General features: G+C 37.2%; 1 protein-coding gene across 1 annotated transcript in view; it reads left to right on the top strand.

Moving 5' to 3' along the window:
* Positions 1 to 4057: 4057 nt before the first annotated feature.
* The window catches only part of zgc:152904 (uncharacterized protein LOC767777 homolog), a 60633-nt gene continuing 42356 nt past the window's right edge, over positions 4058 to 22334 (top strand). Inside the window, exons 1-6 of the mRNA XM_067402601.1 lie at positions 4058 to 4132; positions 5346 to 5499; positions 8069 to 8143; positions 13626 to 13832; positions 17165 to 17308; positions 20749 to 20886. Of these exons, the coding sequence (XP_067258702.1) occupies positions 4058 to 4132; positions 5346 to 5499; positions 8069 to 8143; positions 13626 to 13832; positions 17165 to 17308; positions 20749 to 20886 (793 nt within the window). The remainder of the gene's footprint in view (positions 4133 to 5345; positions 5500 to 8068; positions 8144 to 13625; positions 13833 to 17164; positions 17309 to 20748; positions 20887 to 22334) is intronic.

Below are 22334 nucleotides of genomic sequence, written 5' to 3'. Positions count from 1 at the left end.
TCCAAACACCATTCCTGAATTTCCTCCATTTCCAAATTTCCTCAATTTCCAAACGCCATTCCCAAATTTCCTCCATTTCCAAACGCCATTCCTGAATTTCCTCTATTTCCAAATTTCCAAATTTCCTCCATTTCCAAACGCCATTCCTGAATTTCCTCCATTTAAAAATTTCCTCCATTTCAAAATCTCATTCCTGAATTTCCTCCATTTCCAAATGCTATTTCCAAATTTCCTCCATTTCAAAATGCCATTCCTGAATTTCCTCCATTCCCAAATTTCCTCCATTTCCAAACGCCATTCCTGAATTTCCTCTATTTCCAAATTTCCAAATTTCCTCCATTTCCAAACGCCATTCCTGAATTTCCTCCATTTCCAAATTTCCTCCATTTCAAAATCTCATTCCTGAATTTCTTCCATTTCCAAATGCTATTTCCAAATTTCCTCCATTTCAAAATGCCATTCCTGAATTTCCTCCATTTCCAAACGCCATTCCTAAATTTCCTCCATTTCCAAATTTCCTCCATTTCTAAATGCCATTCCTGAATTTCCTCCATTTCCAAATTTCCTCCTTTTCCAAATGCCATTTCCAAACGCCATTTCCGAATGTCTTTTCAAAATCTCCACCATTTCCAAATTTCCTCCATTTCCAAATGCCCTTCACAAATTTCCTACATTTCCAAATACTATTTCCAAATTTCCTCCATTTTCAAATGTCCTCCCATTTCCAAATTTCCTCCCTTTACAAATTTCCTACATTTTCAAATGCCATTTTGACTACTTTTGCAAAACAGTATTTATAAGGTCCATAAAGGTGTTTTTTTTACAAAATGAAAATGTAACATTAAACATGTTAAAGATTATAACTAATGCCGCTGATTTATTACAGTGATGCACTGGAACATAAATGGTGCAGGATTTACTTTAGAACAATTTCTGCTCAGAAATTGCTAGTAAATTTCACAAGTAATTACAAAGAAAGGGAAAGTGCTAGAATTAAACGTATAGTTTTGAAGTAGAAAGACTGAAATAGTTTCGCTGCACTTTAGACATCTTCTCCATTGACTTCCACTCAGGCCTGCGGTGTCTGAGTGTGAACATGAAGTGCACTCAGTAGTCTGTCTGTATTTTTAGATCTCGACCTCACACTGAGACTCAAGCACCTAAAGGGCCGAACACTGTCACACTGAGAACATACGGCTCGCTTAATTAACCCAACGAGACGAGAAGGACACCTGGAAATATATCACAAGCCCATCTATTATTATTACAGTATGAAGTTTATTAAGCGCACACATCTTAGTATGATTAGCATGTTAGGATAATATAGTTTTATGTGTTTTATTTGTCACTTGCACATTTTTCTCAAAGCGACGACTAAGCAGAACCAGCGTTACAACCCATAAAGTCCATATCAGCATGATGACTTTATAGCAGAAATGTAATATTGGCTCTTTACTGTCAGGATCATGAGGGTTGTACTGCAGTAAATTCTCAGCAGATAGTCTTTGGACTCATTTACATTTTTATATCGATGTGTTTGGCTGATGCTTTTATGCAAAAGTGACTTTAATTGCATTGAAGGTTTATTGTAACCTTATTGTAAAGTGAATATGAATGAATAATGTGTGTTATTCTTATAATATTTAGTCAAGAGGTCTAAATAATAATTGTCCTGGTTATGTGAAGCATATGTCCGTCATCAGTCAGACGCCACCGCCGGCGTAAACAAATGACATTCATGCGGTAAACATGCTTCAGTATTCGAGCTAAACGCCCTCAGCCGTGTTCAGACACATGCCTCTATTACTCCTGGTGACGGATCGCTTGTTCTGTGGAGTTTGTTCACTGGAGTCGATCCTCCGGGACTTCAGCTGCAGAAGTTCAGCTCTCTCACGGGTGGGTGTTTGAGCTGACGTGGAATCAGACGCCTCGGCTCCAGAACATCTCGCTGAAATGAAAGCTGAGCAGCTCAAAGCGCAGGAGATGCTGTCAGGAAGCAGTGCATTCTGGGAGATGCTCCTGACTGCTGATCTGACTCACCTGGATCGTGTTCTTTAACATGGTGTGAAACTCACGTCACGGGTCGTTTTCAGCAGAAATGTGTGTTTTATATGAAATACAGCCGGTTAAAGGTATTAAAGGAAAGAGATGATAACTGAATCATTTTCATGCCATTCGGTTTAGTACATTTTACCAGTGTTGTTATTGTTGACTAAAATCAAAACCAGCAGTAACAAATAAAGCTGAATGGAAAACTTAAACTTGAACAAAAATTAGAGATGTTGCTTTTGCAACTTACTGAAATAGATATTTAAAATAAAAATATAAAAGTAGAAGTACTAAAAGTATTAAAACTTAAATAAAAGCTAATTAAACTGATATAGAAATAATAATAAAAAAAAAACTAATAAAATGAAACAAGCACAAAAAATTGAAAATGTGATAATTCAAAATATAAACATATACTCTAGTAGTATATAAAACTTCATTTTGTTCTGGTTCTTGAATCTGATTGGCTGAGAGTTCTTTTCAGCCATGCGATATTCTACTACTATCGCCCCGGGAACCACTTCACCGTTTGAATCACTCCACTGTCAGCATTCTCACAGCGAGCGTCATGGTGGACGAGCAAACCCACCATATTTTTATAGATACCACTGTTATTTTATCACAGAATGCAGTTTTAAGAGTTTTTAGGCAAAAATGTAGTTGTTTTGACCTCAAATGTGCGATTTACATGTAAACATATAGCGTCTATTTGAAAAACATTTCATGTTTTACTTTTTATACTGTTATAATGGCTATTGTTGTTCATTTAAAGGTGCCCTAGTACCAGTTTTTACAAGATGCAATATAAGTCTAAGGTGTCCCCTGAATGTGTCTGTGAAGTTTCAGCTCAAAATACCCCATAGATTTTTTTTTTTTTTAACTACCTATTTTGGGGCATCATTAACTATGCACCGATTCAGGCTGCGGCCCCTTTAAATCTCGCACTCCCTCTTTTTCGCTATTGTTCTTGCTTGCTTACCTAGTCTGATGATTCAGCTGTGCACAGATCCAGACGTTCTGCCCTTGTCTAATGCCTTGAACATGAGCTGGCATATGCAAATATTGGGGGCGTACATATTAATGATCCCGACTGTTACGTAACAGTCAGTGTTATGTTGAGATTCGCCTGTTCTATTAGTGAGTCCATTAGTGATTTTGACTTCAGTGAATACACCATTAGATGGCGACAAAGACTGTCTTTATGACTGAGTCAGTCAGTCGCAAAGACTTTTATATTGAAATGGACTGAAACAAGGAAACAAGGACATTGTTTTAACTTTAAACAACATCTTACGAGATGAAATTGCATTGCATTGACTAGCGCTGTCATGGGAAATCCTCTTTAATGTTAAAAGGGCAAAGATAAAGATATTGCTTTCCTCAGCAGACATTTAAACTGATTTTGTGATTATGAATATAAGATTGACCTGAAGACTATCAGCTAGATGCAGGAAACACACTCGCCCTCTCATAATGCTCTACATATTACAGTGAGTTTCAATGAAGCGACTCAACGTTCCTTCGTTAGTATTTCTGCAGTGACATTTTAGAATTAGTAACGGATCTTGGGCTCAACTGTTAAACTGTCAACTTGAGATCTGAATCCATGACGGAAGGAAGTAGTTCCTCACGAAAGAGGGTTTTCGGCTGTAGGTAATTACAGCGTGATATTGCTCATATAAATAATTTTCATAATGTTCATTTAAGTGCTTGAATGTCTGAATCATGTCCGTACTAACACACTCTGGCAGTGTTTGAAATGATAATAGAAAATAATACAAAGGCAATAATAAAATGGACCTTTCTATTCACCAACAATTATTTTAATGAATCAGTCTCAAGAATCTAATGACTCACTAACTCAATTGGTTCCTTACTGACTATATCGACTTCACAAAGAAGCATTAAAGCAATTTTTAATGAAGCAGAATTGTGGATCACAACCAGAAACACTTAGGATTCCCAAATATACTGTGTCATACTCTGTACAGTATTTACTCTCAGATACATGACCTCTGAGTGTTCAGAGAGGAGCAACATCGCCTCAGCCAAGCGTAACATGGTAAACAGGGTAAAACTGCAGGTGCGTGTGGGACTTTAGAGTGCATTTAAACATCGACACGCTCACAGAAACATGAAAAGGAACGCTGACACGAAACTTCTTCTCTGGAGTCGAGCGGCAGCAGCCGTATTTACGCCTGAGGGCGTCTCAGCATGTGTCTGTGTTACACAAACCCCCCTTTCAGTTCGGAAAGGCATCCCAGCATGCACTGCCACTCTTGTAGCGTGTCTCTGTGGCGCTCCGGCTCGGGGAGACTCACGCGGCCCGTAGATTTCTCTGTCAAATCACAGTCAATTACAGCGCGAGTGTCGTTTGCCTCACGGCGAGTCCCGTCTCTGTGCTTAATTACAGTTAAAATAAGGTGAGGTTCTGAATGTTAATCACTTGGTGAAGGTTATACATAACTAAATAATAGCTAAATGACTAGTTGTGAAGTCTCATGGAATAATCATAAATGTTTCTTGAGCATCAAATCATCATATTAGAATGATTTCTGAAGGATCATGTGACACTGAAGACTGGAGTAATGATGCTGAAAATTCAGCTTTGATCACAGGATATAAATTACACTTTATTATATATTCACATAGAAAACAGCTGTTTTAAATTTTAATAATATTTCACAATTTTACTGATTTTACAGATTTTTTTCTGTTCAAATAAATGCAGTTTTGATGAGCTTCAGTTTCAAAAACATTAAAAAATTCCGGTATAATGTAAGAATAATATTTTTCCCACTGAAAGAATGTTCTGTGACGCTCACCTAAATACTAATTTATTTGTGAAATCTGTTCTGCTAAGCTGACTTGAGCTTGTTAGAAGTGATGTTTATGTGCATTATGTTGCTGTAACTCTTCTGGAGTTTAATTACTTGCACAGGTTTGTGTTTTATTATTTTGCGTGGGCACGATTTCAGATTAATTTTCACACCTGCCAAACGGCCGTCTTTGAATGAACGCACTAATCCGATTAGTCCGACAAACAGGCTTGTTTTTTTATTGTCTCCGAACAGCATCTGGATCATTAATTCACTTCTATTCCTCAGTTACACACCAAAGACTTGAAGTTTACGAATTCTGTCATTCGTTTACACTCCACAGAAGAAGTCATACAGGTTTAGAGTGAATAAATGATGACAGAATTTTAATTTTCAGGCTTTAAAATGCAAAATGAGTGCGCACACACACACACATTTGCCTCTTATGGCTCTAGTGACATTTCCTTTCCACCTCAGGTGGCAGCCATCAAACTCAGTCCTTTGCCAGCCGTAGTCTCTAATTGCGAAGTTCAGGGCTGCGCTTTGGTCATTAATCAGCCCGTGGCTTCCCAAATTAGACGTCCTCGCCAGACGTGCCAGCGGTTAGCAGAGTCTGAGGAGACGAGGTGCGGTTGGAGCGCGAAAAACGACAACAGGCCAACAATGAAAGGACAGGCTGGTTCCTCTCCTCCCGCATCCATGAGAGGAATAAATCAGCAGCGCGCTTGACATGTTAAAGATTTACACAGCGACCGTGGAGGAACCGCGCTGCCGTCGCCTTACTGCCATCTATAGGCTGCTTTCTGTCATATTGATGACCTGCACAAATCTTTTGTATTTATGTCTTGTTTTCCAAATTTCTAAACATTCTTAAATCAAGATACATTTACTGGAGAAGCAAAATGACTGAACAAATCATCAAAGTTAAGCAAGTTTGTGCTTGAAATAACAAATATCTGCCAATGTGGTCAGAAAAATACTCTTCATTTAAAGGGAAATTTTTTTTCTAACCCCAATGGCAGATGGTCCAATATATCTTCAGTCATATTGCTTCAAGTAAACACATTTTGATTTAAGAATGTTTAGATATTTGTGCTGGAAAACAAGTCAGAAATACTGAGGAAGAACATCATTTTTGCAGTGCAGACTCCTGCTGGGTTGATTCGCAAGATCTGAATAGCAAATGTAAAGCAAAATCTGAAAGATTAAAGTTGGTTTATTCACATTCTGTTCATCCAAAAAGTCTTTCGTAGCTCAGGAGACAGAAGTCATGTTTCATTTAAATATGAAGATGTTTGTCTCAGATGTTTATAAAGTTCATTAGGAGTAAAAATAGCAGATATGAATCACCGGTAAAGAGTATAGAGCTGTAAAATGAATATAAAGCAGCTCTGATCACACTGTAAACAATGATTTTTCAAAGTTGCAATTAAAGAGTTTTAGGATTAGAAAATACTATTTCTGATTTTCTACTTCAAATTGCATGTTTAATTCAATGTGCTTGTGAAATTTACTAGCAATTTTGTTAACACTTTACTTAAAACCTTTATGTATAATGCTTTATAAAGGTATTTGTACACTCTAAAAAATGCTGGGTTAAAAATAACCCAAGTTGGGTTGAAAATGGACTAACCCAGTGGTTGGGTTAACTGTTTTCACAAAGTGCTGGGCTGTGTTATTTAACTCAACTATCATTTAAAAATGACTATATGTCTGGCTTAAAATGAACCCAAAATATGTTGGAAATTAAAAATCAGACACATAATTATTAGAGGAAACAATAAAAATCAAAAGGTGAACATTTATTAAGAAGCAATTTAATAAATGTTTATTGTTTAATTATTATTCTTTAAACATATTAATAAATGTTCATTTCCAATATACTTTGAGTTCATTTTAAGCAAGAAATACAGTCATTTTTAAACGATAGTTGAGTTAAATAAAACTACCCAACAGGTTGGGTCAAACATTTAACCCAACCACTGGGTCAAAACAACCCAATCGCTGGCTTAAAACAACCCAACCGCTGGGTCAAAACAACCCAATCGCTGGGTTAAAACAACCCTTTCGCTGGGTCAAAACAACCCAACCACTGGGTCAAAACAACCCAATTGCTGGCTTAAAACAACCCTTTCGCTGGGTCAAAACAACCCAACCACTGGGTCAAAACAACCCAATCGCTGGCTTAAAACAACCCAAACGCTGGGTCAAAACAACCCAATTGCTGTGTCAAAACAACCCAACCACTGGGTCAAAACAACCCAATCGCTGGCTTAAAACAACCCAACCGCTGGGTCAAAACAACCTAATCGCTGGGTTAAAACAACCCAATCACTGGGTCAAAACAACCCAACCACTGGGTCAAAACAACCCAATCACTGACTTAAAACAACCCAACCACTGGGTCAAAACAACCCAATCGCTGGCTTAAAACAACCCAATCGCTGGGTCAAAACAACCCAACCACTGGGTCAAAACAACCCAATCGCTGGCTTAAAACAACCCAATCACTGGGTCAAAACAACCCAATCACTGGGTTAAAAACAACCCAACCGTTGGGTCAAAACAACCCAATCACTGGGTCAAAGCAACCCATTCCCTGGGTTAAAACAACCTGCTGAGTTTGTCCATTTTCAACGCAACTTGGGTTGTTTTAACCCAGCATTTTGTTAGAGTGTAATGTATGTTATAATGCATTGTATCTCAAATTACATCTGAAATCGTTTCTTTGTCACGTGTTTTAATGCATTGTACTTTCTAAAGGCATATCATAAGTATTATAATGCATGAGAACTGTATTGTTACAGTCATTCATGAAACATGCAGTGCATTATAAGGTGCATAGTTAATGCATTAAAAAATACTTTTAAAATGTATTATAAGGGCTTCATGTAAAGTTTATTATTTCTACACCATTTTTTTTTTTTTTCAATGCACTTGATGAAACATGTTCATATTGAGATCTCAGAATTTTGATTGCAAATCCGAAAAGGTGTGAGGCAGCTCACGGATGTGAAATTATTGGCCTCATTTTCTACTAGTTCAGACTCTGATTGTGATGATATTGATGAATCTTACCACATTTGCGCTGTTATTTTCCTGTGAAGCTGCTTTGAATCAGTCTGTATTGTATAAAGTGCTGTAGAAAGAAATGTGTCTTGACTGTGATGAATAACTGTGTGTCTCTCTCTCTTTCCCAGCTGTGCTTCAGGTGGCAATATCACTCAATAAAGTGGAACTGAGTGTCGGAGAGTCTAAATTCTTCACATGCACAGGTAAGAACTGAATATTAACTCAATAATCCCTCACACCGATGTTTCTAGATGAGTGTGACCTAAAACTGGCAGTATATTCTCTCAAAAAGTCTCTTCAGCTCACCAAGGCTGAATTCATTTGATCAAAAATACATTAAAAATTGTGAAATATTATTAAAATTTAAAATAGCTGTTTTCTATGTGAATATATAGTAAAGTGTAATTTATATCCAGTGATCAAAGCTGAATTTTCAGCATCATTACTCCAGTCTTCAGTCACATGATCTAATATGATTATTTGCTGCTCAAGAAACATTTCTGGCTATTATCAGTGTTGATTCAGGATTCTTTGATGAAGAGAAAGTTCAAAAGAACAGCATTTATTTGTAATAGAATCTTTTGTAACATTATAAATGTCTTTACTGTCACTTTTGATCAATTTAATGAGTCCTTGCTGAATAAAAGTATTAATTTCTTAAAAAGAGACCCCAAACCTCTGAGCGACAGTGAAATGTCTGTCGGCGACAGCAGTCTCGCAATTATCTTCAGAAACTTTCAGAGCCACTGAATATGCAGTAAACATGAAAAAATAAGCTCAAGGCGACAATTATGCAACAGTAAATGTGTCTGTGTTTTCTGTAATGAACACAGTAAGATTATAAAATATAACTGAGTTAACAGAGTGAAAATGTTACAAAAACATTTTAAATTATTCACAATAATTGAAAAAAAAAACTATTGCTCATCTCTCATTAGTTTAATAGAGATTTGATTTTAGGAATATGAATATGATCTCACAGATTCTAGACAGAAAATAATGAATCATTCGCTTTCTGTTTCGATTGCAGAAATAAGAGAAAAGTGCAATAATAATATTTAATATATACACTAAACTTTGTAAAATCGTGGGATATACTTTCTTAACACATCTTTATATTGTGTGTGTGTGTGTGTGTGTGTGTGTGTGTGTGTGTGTGTGTGTGTGTGTGTGTGTGTGTGTGTGTGTGTGTGTGTGTGTGTGTGTGTGTGTTCTCATACAAGACACAATAACAGCATGAGAGCAGAAGTGAAGGTCACTGCTGTTATTGTGTTCAGAAAGCAAACCTGCCGTTTCAAGACATGAGCATTATTTACAGTCACTGAACACTATATTACGTGTTATTTAACGTTCTCACAGCAGCAGAATACAGTCGTCGGTCCTGTATTTTGAGTCTTTAATATGGTCACGTTCACACATAGGTCAGGTGTTTACAGGAGCGACTGTCATTCCACGTTCATACAGACAGTATTCAAGACGGTACATTGAACGGGACATTTCAAGACATCCCATCAATCCCAGACACTGACAGTGTGAACGTGGCCTTAGACAGATTCATGCACTCCTGATGCAAAGGATGTTTGTGAAGCGAAATGCATCATATATATCCTTCACAGAATCACTGAATGCATCTTTGGAAAAAAGTATGCAATGCTGACTTGCTTATTGGTGATCTTGTGACTATAATCTCAAATAAGATGCATTACTGCTCCAAACTCACTGAAGCTCATGTAGTTTTAAATCACTGCATGTGTGACGCCTCTTTAAACATCACTGGATTTTGGAACAGTTTGTTTTTCATTGGCAGCACTATGAATGTTTATATAAAAACACACAGAAAGAGTTTGATTGGTTTGCTGGGAAAGAGTGCTTATTACCACAGAAGCATCATATTAGAACTTACCCACAGATTTTATCCAATTAATCATTTCAAACATAATAAAATAAACTGTCTAACACTTATTTTGGCATTGGACTTTTTTTTCTCTCTTTAATGTGACTTTTTGGCTTCACTAATTATTCTGAATATAATAAAAACAAGTTTATTTAAAAATAGTAATAACTTTTTTTATTATAATTAATTAATTAACTCTTATTTTTGACCAAATTTCACATTCATAAATGCAAGTATTCTAATAAGAAACCCAACTTTATGGTTATGTTTACTGTAAAATTGTACATTGGCAATATTGGAGACTTTACCAATTATTTATTTGATATCTTTATAACAAATAGAACTTTTATTATTTATTTTTATGTTTCTACGTCCTGCTTGCATCCTTTATTTATTCATTTATATTGTAGTTATTTGTCTCTCTTTATTTTATTTTTTTTTTATATTTCCTTGATTTATGGATTATAGAAACTTAATTGAATACTGTTATTTTTATTTTATTTTTTTTTTGCAATTGAACAAAATATATATAATGATAATATATAATTATATTATTTTAATATAATTGAGATACAATTATAGGTTTTATTAACATTTTGAATAGGTTTTTATATGAATTATGAATTATTTGAATTATTTTTATATTTTCTGTATTCATTTCATTTTTAAAATTTTAGTAATTTTGTTGTGTACTTTTGTCAAAAATGTTTTTTTAATATATATATATATATATATATATATATTATGCTTTTGTGATTTTTAATATTATATATATAGTTATTTTAGTACATCAGTTTAAACTAAATGAAAATGAGACGTTGCTTTGGCAACTAGTTAAAAAAAATAAGTTTAAATGTTTATTATATTTCAAGTAACGAAAATGTTTTGTTGAGTTTTTGTTTTTTTGATTTGATCTTGTTTGCCCTGTCAGGTTATAAATATATATATAATTGTTTAGTGGTTTGAGCACATTTTGTCATTTCGCCTCTTGAATTTCTCTGCCCACCTGTTGATTCACCTGTTGGATCTCAGTATGACAGCGGAGTGATTAACTTTTTCATCTCTTGATTACCGACGTCGTGGTGTTGCCATGACAACAAATTGATTTCTTTCCGTCGCTCATACGCCACCCGCCCCTAAATGCATTGGCTTCTGTGAATTTCACTGCGCGTCTGAGCGGGAAGCGTCTCGCCGGAGCTCTATCAATATACAGAGCGAGAACAACCGGGAAGACATTGATCAGAGAGACGCTGCGAGGGCGAGGGGGCGTGAGAGCGGCCGTCTGCCCCACGGGGACTTCGAGACATCATAAATCATTTCATAAGGACAGGAAGCTCTTCAACATGCTGATATTTCACTCACTTCACTGCTAAGCAGTTTGGGGTTTTCTAAGGTTACAAATACAGTTTCCTGTGTGATGGTCGACATATTATTGTGCATCACTTTTGAAACTGTTGGTTTTGAACGTGCATTAGATGTAAATGTGATATGAGAAAAGTCGTGGAATGGGTTTAAATGGGGTCCAATGTGTTAGTTTAGCCCCAAAAAATCTCAAAAAACCATAAAAGTCTCACCATAGCAGAATAGCATCTGTCTGAATGACTTCTTCTGAATTAAATAGAATTATTAATGAACATTGTCATCGCCAGAAATGTGCTAAAGTGAGAAGATTTTCAGCTAATAGCAAATTAAATCTGTGCCTGTTCCTCACACAAAACCTGACACTCATTTTAAAAGACTTGGAGTGTATTGAATGAGTCATGTGGACTAATTTTATCATTCTTTTATGGTGTTTTTTTTTTTTTTTATGGTGTAGTGTTGTAATACTCGAGACCAGTCTTAAAACCATTTTTAGAAAGTTTTAGTCTTTTTTCGGTCTCACAATAAGAGGACTCGGGATCTCAAGACCGGTCAAGGTCACAACCTCGAGGAAATCACTAAATTGCCAGTGCACTGTCGGATTTATCTGTTAACATCATTGATGTGATTTGATGTAAAACCTACTGATTAAAATGCAATCAATAACTTATTTCTAATGTGATTTCTTTTGTTACTGTTGTGCCGAGATCTAAATCAATGCAGGATTGTGTCAAATGCTCACAGATTTAAGATAGGATTACAAAAAAGTACTGCTACGAGATCTTGTTTTTTATATTATAACGTAGGATATAATTAAGCAATATCACAAGAGCAAGAGAGCTGTTTTCACGAATATGAGCACAATTAAAAACTATTTCAGCAATGAAAATAGTTCAAAACAAATCCATAACAGAACTGTTGTGCTTTCGTGACTAAATGAATCAGCTGCTTTGAACAAATCACTTGAATGAATGACTCAGTGACTCTCTCATTAAGCGTTTTGTCGCCACCTACTTGCGGTTTCAGTTTCATATTTAAAAGTTGACCAATCATTTTAATTTTCTATCATATTCCTATATTCAAAGTGTTTAAAACATAAATTTCAATATTATTTATGCAGGTGTAATTGTACCAATTCAGATGTAACTTCTGTGCCTTCTCTACAACGCAAAGATGAATTTTATTGTTAGTGATCTGATAGGTAACAGCTCTATATAGTGTTTTATTACTGTAATTGCATTTATTGATTAAACAGACAGATGATATGGATCTGGTCTGGTTTTGGTCTCGGGTTTAGGTGGTCTTGACTACAACACATACTATCGTCGGTAAAGAGAAAGACAAATGATGAATCAAAGTTCATTGCAAATAGCTTTTCCACAAGCTGAAGTATATATATATATATATATATATATATATATATATATATATATATATATATATATATATATATACACATGAGAAACACCATAAATGCAACACACACCAATAAAGTAATGCAATAAACATTAAATAACATGAGATCTATCACAAAACCTTGATGTTCATGCAACATAACGAAAGACTAAGAAAAAACAATTATTTCAATGAAAAACCATCAAATGTGATCTGGGAATGTCAGTTGCTTGTTCTTTTTCACTTCCAAGGACTGAAAATGTCTGTATTTTTCTTTAAAATTGCATGAAATGTCTTGTTAGATTTATGATAGTTCTTTTGCATTCCATGAAAAAAGTTAATAAAAAATGTTATTTGGGTTTGAAAATGTGGGTGTGTGTAAAAAAAAAAAAAAAACATTTTTGGTGAATTGTTCCAATTCCACTCAGGTGAACAGAGTGTTCTGCACTCTTTTTGGTGAGTGAAAACATGTTTAAAACAGAAATACACATGCAAAGAAAGTGTGAAGAATTCATGCACAATGCAGATCTGGTGATGCAAATAACACCAACATCACCTCAATTAACTCAGCAGATTGAACCTCCACTGGGTTTCTCACCTGTTCTGTCCATGAAACTCTTATCTTTCTAACAACATCACCCTCGAACCCGCTAACAACCTTCTCCAGTTCCTCCATACGTGACCTGCCCCGGGACTCCAGCGCTCTCGCGGGGAGGTTCGAGAGTTCAGGCCCTTCTGATTGCAGAGGGCCAGAAATATCGCCTCCCACGCGGCTGCTTTATGACCTTCAGCTTTACAGACGAGAGCACCTGGAGTTTGCATATGGCGCTCTCTAATTCTCCATGTGGCCTCTCGTTAAAGTCACTGGCTGCCAGAGCTAAAGAGCTGTCGCAAATTACAGCGAGTGTAAAACCAAGTGAGACGGCTGCAACTGAGAGTTTGAGGAGATGTTGCATGTATTGGAAATATATTGAACAAGGTTTCTAATTGCATTAATGAAGTCTGATGCAAACACTTTGGTTTGATGTTTTCTTCAGCCATTGGTGAGCTGCTCAGCATAAACTGGTTCAGTCCTCAAGGCGAGCGCATCATCTCAAACCAGAGAGTGATTGTTCAAACAGAGGGCGTGCGGTCCAGGCTAACCATCTACAATGCCATCATCGAGGATGCTGGGATATACCGATGCCAGGCTGTGGACGCCAAAGGACAGACCCAAGAGGCCACGGTGGTGCTGGAGATTTACCGTAAGTCAATTAACATGAGCGTCTATAATCATTTACTTAGTCAAGGTCATGATGGAGGGACGGTAACGTAATGTTAATGAGATGTATTTGATGAATGGAAAAAGGTCTTTTTAAAAAATCTCAGATATATAATATAATATATAATTTTTGGTTTGCCTTCCTTGAATGCTGTGGTGTTCCTTGGCTGAGTTGAGCTTCTTCACCTCACGGCAAGGGAGTTTTATGTCAGTTTTATTGATATAGAGGCATATTAACACTGAATTTAAATGAAGCTTGACACATTGACATGACACTCCAAAAGAAACCTTGTGATAATTCTGATCTGCCACAACCAAAGCCACACACCTTTCCCCTGTGCAGCTCTTCTTCAAAGCACGATTTCATCTGAGATGGAGGAAATTAGCCAAAATATGTGAGGTTAAATGTCTTCAGATCAGTCAGAGCTGGCAAATTTTCATTTAAGAATTCATTTAAGACAGAATAGTGTTACATACTGTAGCAGATTGCTCTACTTGCATGTAGAAGCGAAAGTAGTCTTATTTTCAGACTCATTCACAGACAGTCTATAATTATTGTAAAAAAATTGGTAGGTTAAAGCTGGCTTTAGCTTCCAGAGGCATTTTACAGTACAAGACTGGTACAATGAGTGTTTTTTTTTTTTTTTGGAATAACTAGACTGGATCTGCCAAAACTCAAACCTTTAAAAGATACTCAGTGTTTTATTATAAGGGGGCTATATGTAAAAATTGATGCATTAATCGTTTTTTTTTTTTTTTTATTGCCAATGCGTGAACAGCTTGTAACAAACTTTAGAAAAGTAGACCTTTCCTGACTTCCTAGGTCGTCTATGAAAGCCTGTCGGCTGATGTTTATGTAAAGGACTCGGGACGGTTTTGCCGGGAAATTCAAAAGCACTGTCATTTTTGTTGTGTTTATTTTGTTATTGAGAGGAAAGCGTGCAGCACATATTCTCATCATCTAAACACCGCTCTCAGCAGTGTGAACGGCGTCAGGATGTTCGTTAACAGTACATCGCTGCACAGGTATTTACAATTTCTTGTAACTTATAAGCAAAGAATGAAAAAGACATTCTCTGTGAGTATATCGGGGCTTTGAATCACTTTCAGTCCCTTGTGCGTAACATGTGCACGAGTGTGAACACGAGTAGTAAGTTGCTGCTGCAGTTCACTTAATGGCCACCGGCGTCGCTAACAAGAAGTTTCTGAATTCTACATATAGCCCTTTTAAGCAAGTTTTATACTTACTGTAAATATATAAAGAGAATATTGGGCCTCGCAAGTGACATTCAGGAAAAAAATAGTAAGATAAATCGTGCACACGATTTAGCAAATCGAGGGAACAAAATAGTAAATCATGCGCACGGTTTAACAAATAGAGGGAATGAAATAGTAAATCGTCCGCACGATTTAGCAAATCGAGGGAAGGAAACAGTAAATCATGCACACAATTTAGCAAATCGGTGGAACGCACGATTTAGCAAATTGAGGGAACGAAATAGTAAATCATGTGCACGATTTATAAATCAAGGGAACGAATTAGTAAATCGTCTGCACGATTTAGCAAATCGAGGGAAGGAAACAGTAAATCATGCGCACAATTTAGCAAATTGAGGGAACGAATTAGTTAATTGTGCACACAATTTAGCAAATTAATCGAACAAATTAGTAAATCGTCCGCCCGATTTAGCAAATCGATGGAATGCACGATTTAGCAAATCGAGGGAACGAAACAGTAAATCATGCGCACAATTTAGCAAATTGAGGGAACGAATTAGTTAATCGTGCGCACTATTTAGCAAATCGAGGGAATGAAACAGTAAATTGTGTGCACAATTTAGCAAATTGAGGGAAATAATTAGTTAATCATGCGCACAATTTAGCAAATCGATGGAACGAAATAGTAAATTATGCACACAAATTAGCAAATCGATGGAATGCACAATTTAGCAAATTAAGGGAACGAAACAGTAAATTGTGCGCACAATTTAGCAAATCGATGGAACGAAATAGTAAATTATGCACACAATTTAGCAAATTGATGGAATGCACGATTTAGCAAATCGATGGAACAAAACAGTAAATCGTGCGCACAATTTAGCAAATCGAGGGAACCAAACAGTAAATCGTGCGCACAATTTAGCAACTCGAGGGAACGAAATAGATAAATCGATCAAACGAAACCGTAAATCGTGTGCACAATTTATAAATCGAGGGAACAAAATAGTAAATCATGTGCATGATTTATAAATAGAAGGAACAAATTAGTAAATCGTCCGTACGATTTAGCAAATCGATGGAACAAAATAGTAAATCGTGCACACAATTTAGCAAATCGATGGAACGCACGATTTAGCAAATGCCTTGCCAGAACATTAGCTAAAGTTCGGAGAATGTTCACTGTTAGCTGGGCTGCTGGCTCTTATGATACATTTGTAGTCCTTTTGGACAGAATGAGATGTCATTATCCATGAAGTTTGGATGAGTGAGTTAACTTCACTAACTCGCTCAGTGTTGTTGTCATCCAGGCCAAATTGTATATTATATATTATGAAGGTCGACACACACAGAAAATGAAAAGCAAATCACTTTCATCACATTTTGTTTTTGTCTAAATCTACTTTCATCAACAAGATGGTTTCCTTTTCTCAGTGATTTCTGTCAGATGACCTTCAGTGCAGTCTGTTTGGACCGTATTCTACACAGCGTCCTCGCGCTGAAATGAAGCCAGATATTCAGAATTTTCAGTGGGTCAATGAGGGTAAACGCTGAGTAAATCTGTGTAATAGTCGCCATGTAGAAACAAGTCCCAGTGCGCCGCTCTGCCCTGACCTCACAGCTCACACCAAATTATGAGATTCAGAATAGAAAATGATTTCATTCTACAGCGAGAGAGATTCTGTCTGTTTACAAGCACACTTTTGGAATAACTGAGAGGATGAATGCCATCACATTCAAAGCATGCAGGGACAGGGACAAAAAAATGGTCATTTTGATCAGCCAGTGAAACAGCTTGATTCATTCTTTTCATGACTTTGAGTTTTAAGAGAAATCGAGCTGGTTTCACAGAGGTAAATGTCAGGGCAAAGAAACTCCATAATAGTTCTAATTTTTTGTTTTATTTCAGTTCACATTTATTTTTGTTTCAGGTAACTAAAACTAAAGTGTTTCTATGGTTTTAGTTTCAGTAAGTTAACTGTATCTCTGACTTGTAATTGCAGGATTGTTTTCGGGTTGTTGAGATCTCTTCTGTACAGGAGGCACATGTGAGATTAATGGGATCTTTTCTTTTATGTTGTGTTTGTTTGGTCACAGAGAAGTTGACGTTCCGCGAGGTGAAGACGCCGCAGGAGTTTCGTCAGGCCGAGGACGCTGAGGTCATCTGTGATGTCATCAGTTCACCTGTGCCAGCCGTGTCCTGGTTCTACAAGAACAGAGAAATCACGTCCGAACCAAACAGTAAGAACTGAGACGATTCATTTAACCCTCTGGTGCTGCTCGCTTGGCAATTAAATGAATGTACTATATTTTAGTTCATTAATGTTGTTTATTTAATATTTTGTATTTTTAGGGGATTTTATGGTACTAAATTATATTTATGGAATAGTTACAATCCACTTATTACCTTTTAATCACTTTTGGAGCATAGACCTGAACATTAAACTTCCAATTTAAAATCTTGAATGCTTTGGATCACAGACTTAAGTTTGATCACTTTTTAAAGAAGACACTTGCTGAAGTGAAAAGTAAAAAAAAGTTGAGACTAAAAAATAAAGTTATAGAAGTTAAAGTATATTATTATGAAAAATGCTATTTTTAAAATTGATATTAAATTCATATTTTCCATAAACATGTTTTACTCTAAATCTGTTTTAAAACAAAACAATCTGTGCTCCAAATTTGAGGTTGATATCTCAAAAAATTAGCTTTCAGTCAGATTTTGTTTGGGTGCAGTACCAAACGTTTCCACTAGATGAAATTTATTTCCCATTCATTTCCAATGCACTCATTTTTGACCGTGAGACTATTTTTTCAGGACTATTTATAACCTTTTTGAATCATGTCCATGATTTTTTTGTGTATGTGTTCACATAACAAGTGCCAAAACCTTTACCAAGTTTTGTACCATTTCGATGAAGTAAAAAGATTCTACAAAACAAAACAAAATGAACAGCACTATGGTATAATATGGTACTATATGATTACCATACTCAATACTCTAAAGTATTTCAGAGAATACCATGGAATTACTGTGGTACATGTTCCAAAAACCCATAGTACTGTATTTTGTTTTGATGATGTTTTATTTTTGGACCTATAATTCTTTATAATTGCAGTACATATCTCTATTGGGACTTTAGAGTAAGTAAACTATTATCTTTGAATCTTTTTTCTCTTCAACTTGATTTACTGTTTAACTATTCTAATAATAAAGCAAGTTGAAGAGAAAATGACTCTTGACGTATAACGTATAAATGACGTATAAATGTCTTAATGTCTTTAAGTAGATAAGAATTAGTACTCCCATCAATTAATCATGATTAATCACATCTAACATAAATGTTTGTAAAAAATATAATGTGTGTATAAATATATACATATACACACACAAATATATACAAACTTATGTTAGACGTGATTAATCATGATTAATCACTTTGACAGCGCTAATAAGAATCATAAGTGTAATTTATATTTAATCATTTAGCAGACTCATTTATCCAAAGTGACTTACAAATAAGGAGAACAGTCGTTTATTGCACAGAAAGATGCACAAACACTTTGCAATGTCAACGTTTTATGAAAAGGTGTTTGTTGGGTTTGGAATGCTAAAACAATAAACCACAGTCATTGTCTGGATTCAGTAAAGTTCTCTTCTGAAGGAATAAAAACTTCTATCTACATTTTAGGTATCAAACCCTTAATTGGAATTCAAAGGCAGAACTTTGACAAGTTATCTGCACTTTCCAGCCTGGGAGATTAAAAGATGGAGATTTGATTATTTTTATTCTAATTAGGGAGCCGGTTATAAATGTCTCTCCTGGATAAGAAGAGAAAAGGTGTGTGTTTATCGGCGAGGGATGACAGAAGCAAAAGAAAGGACATTTAGCAAATGTCCTTGAAATGGAAGCAGAAGTCATTTTGAGGATTGATGATAATATTTTCCTATTATTGTGCTCAGATGAAAAAGGAGTCTGTTGATTAAATCCTCTGCGTTTTTTCATTTCACCGCACACAGGACTATATTTCTGTCAAAGGCTTTAAACATAACAGAATGACTTTAATTTCTCTTAAAAACCTTATGTCTGGCTTTTTCGTTTAGTGATCAATCCAAAGAATCCAAGAGGTCTGAAGGGTTCTTTTTTTTTTTTATTAGTGCCATTTGCTCAAAGATTAGTGTCTGAAAATTTCAGCATGTAACTTTACGATTAAACTCATGCAGTTTGTGTCATATAGGACTGTATGTGGCAGACTGTTTGTTACTGTGTACTAGAACACCATAGCAACAGCATATGAACCAATCAGAACACCTTAGCAACTGCATAGCAACAGACTAGCAACTACTTGGAATCCCAAATGAAATTACATAGCAACATGGTGAAAAACACTCATAACACCTTGGCAACTGCATAGCAACACACTAGCAACCACCTGGAACACCACAACAACTGCATAGCAACATGTTGGCAAAGACTCAAAACACCGTGGCAACTGCATAGCAACACACTAGCAACCACCTGGAACACCCCAGCAACTGCATAGCAACATGTTGGTAAATGTTCGGAACACCTTGGAAACTGTGTAGCAACATGTTGCTAAGATACAGAATATTCTGGCATCTGCATAGCAACACATCAGTGACCACCTGGAACAACCCAGCAGCTGCTTAGCAACATGGTGGTAAACACTCAGAATACCCTAGCAACTGCATAGCAATACACTAGCAACCACCTGGAACACCACAGCAACTGCATAGCAACATGGTGGCAAATGCTTAGAACACTTTGGCAACTGCATAGCAACATGGTGGCAAACACTCGTAACACCCTAGCAACTGCAAAGCAGCACACAAGCAACCACCTGGAACACCACAGCATAGCAAAACACTAGCAAACACTCAGAACACCCCATCAACTGCATAGCAACACACAAGCAACCACCTGGAACATCCTAACAGCTGCTTGGCAACACACAAACACATGCTCAGAACACCCTAGCAACTGCATAGCAACACACTAGCAAACACTCGGAACACCCCAGCAATTGCATAGCAACATGGTGGCAAATGCTTAGAAAACACTTTGGGAATTGCATAGCAACTAGTAACCACTTGGATCACCCCAGAAACTGCAAAGCAACATCTCAGCAAACACTAAAACACACCAGCAACCACATAGCAACACATTGGCAAATGCTCAGAACACCCCCTAGCAACTGCAAAGCAACACACTAGCAACCACTCAAAACAGCCACATAGCAAACGCATAGCAATATATTGGCAACCACTCGGAACACCCTAGCAACTGCCTAGCAACACACTAGCAACCACCTGGAACACCCCAGCAACTGCATAGCAACACACTAGCAACCACTCAAAACAGCCACTTAACAAATGCATAACAATATGTTGGCAACTACTCAAAACACACTAGCAACTGCATAGCGATACTTTGGTAAACATTCTAAATACCACATAGCAACACACTAGCAATGACTCAGAACACCCTAGCCACCTGCATAGCAACATGTTGGCAAACACCTGGATCACCCTAGCAACTGTAGTGCAGAGAACAATGTAGCAATCACATAGCAACACCCCGGCAACCAGTATGGCGAGGCATGCTCCACTCACACTCACTGATATTAGTTTTGATGTCTGTGTTTCTCTCTTCCTGAAGGCAGATTTCAAGTGCTTCCCAGCAACAACCTGCAGATCCTGAGAGTGAGCAAAGCTGACGAGGGCGTGTATCGCTGTGAGGCGCGCGTGGAGGCCCGAGGAGAGATCGATTTCAGGGACATTGTGGTGCTGGTGAACGGTAAGAGCTGTTGTTACATGTGTGCTCTTCCTCACTGAGTTCTGAACAGCTCAGTAACCGCATAGCGCTCGACTGTACGAGTGTTTCAGTGTCACACTGTAGCTTATCGACTCACAGTCAAGAATCATTGTACATAACAGATAGACTTGTCATATGTCGTTAAAAAAGGTTTCAAGTAGCAGAATACATCAAGCATTTTTGTTTCAGTTAGACCAAACTGTACCAAGTACTTGCATGAAAAATTGCTGCTGACCAGTGTTAATTTTTACAGCAAATTTTGATTTAGTTGTAGTTGTAGTCTTTTCACTAAAATGGCATTTAGTTTTAGTCATATTTTAGTCAGTTTTAGTCTAGTTTTAATCAACTAAGGCCCAGGGCTTGGACAGGGCTTAGTAGAACCGGTTACATTTGGTGCCGTGACCCGGATGGGAGTGAGATTTAGGGGGGTGAGTAGGCCAGTAAGAGCTGTGCTGTCAACTGATCTCAAGAGGCGCTCTAGCGCCAGAGACTGCGGTCTTCAGCCTCCCTGTTAGAGCGCCCGACTCCCAAGCCAGCAGACCCGGGTTCAAGTCCCACTTAGAGCGGGCAGTTTGAACAGGAGGGGTTAAATTGGTGCGGTGACCCAGATGGGAGTGAGGTTTAGGGGGGTGAGTGTAATTGGTGTAGGCCAGTAAGAGCTGTGCATATAAACTTCACTCTTCTGATGTTAAGAGGCGCTCTAGAGGATGCAGTCTTTAGCCTCCTTGTTAGTGCGTCCAACTACCACGTCGGCAGACCTGGGTTTAAGTCCTGCTTAGAGCAGGCTGTTCGAACAGGAGGGGTGACATTGGTCAATTCACGTCAAGTCACCGTCAAAGCAGCTTTACAGTGATAACTGGTATATAATTTAAAGAATAGTGTCAATGCAGGCAGATCAAAAGCACTGTTGAATAAATGTCAAGAATACTGTTGAATATTGAATGTCAAGTCAAATGTCAAGTGTCCCCAACTAAGCAAGCCAAAGGCGACAGCGGCAAGGAATCCAAACTCCAACAGGTGACATCAGATGGCAAATAGGTGTTAAAATGGAGAAAAAAACCTTGGGAGAAACCAGGTGCCATGACCTGGATGGGAGTGAGGTTTAGGGAGATGAGAGTAATGGTTGTAGGCCAGTAAGAGCTGTGCATGTAAACTTCACTCCCCTGATGTCAAGTTGTGCTCTAGAGGCTGCAGTCTTTAGCCTCCTTGTTAGAGGGCCCAACTCCCATGCCAGCAGACCCGGGTTCAAGTCCCACTTAGAGCAGACAGTTTTAACAGGAGGGGTTAAATTGGTGCCATGACCCGGATGGGAGTGAGGTTTAGGGGGATGAGAGTAATGGTTGTAGGCTGGTAAGAGCTGTGCATGTTAACCTCACTTCCCTGATGTCAAGAAGCACTCTAGAAGCTGCAGAATTTGGTGTCCTTGTTAG

The sequence above is a fragment of the Chanodichthys erythropterus genome, chromosome 12 (assembly GCF_024489055.1).
Source record: "Chanodichthys erythropterus isolate Z2021 chromosome 12, ASM2448905v1, whole genome shotgun sequence".
NCBI lineage: Eukaryota > Metazoa > Chordata > Actinopteri > Cypriniformes > Xenocyprididae > Chanodichthys > Chanodichthys erythropterus.
Note: the sequence above shows the minus strand (reverse complement) of the source record. Positions and strands in the feature narration are given on the sequence as shown.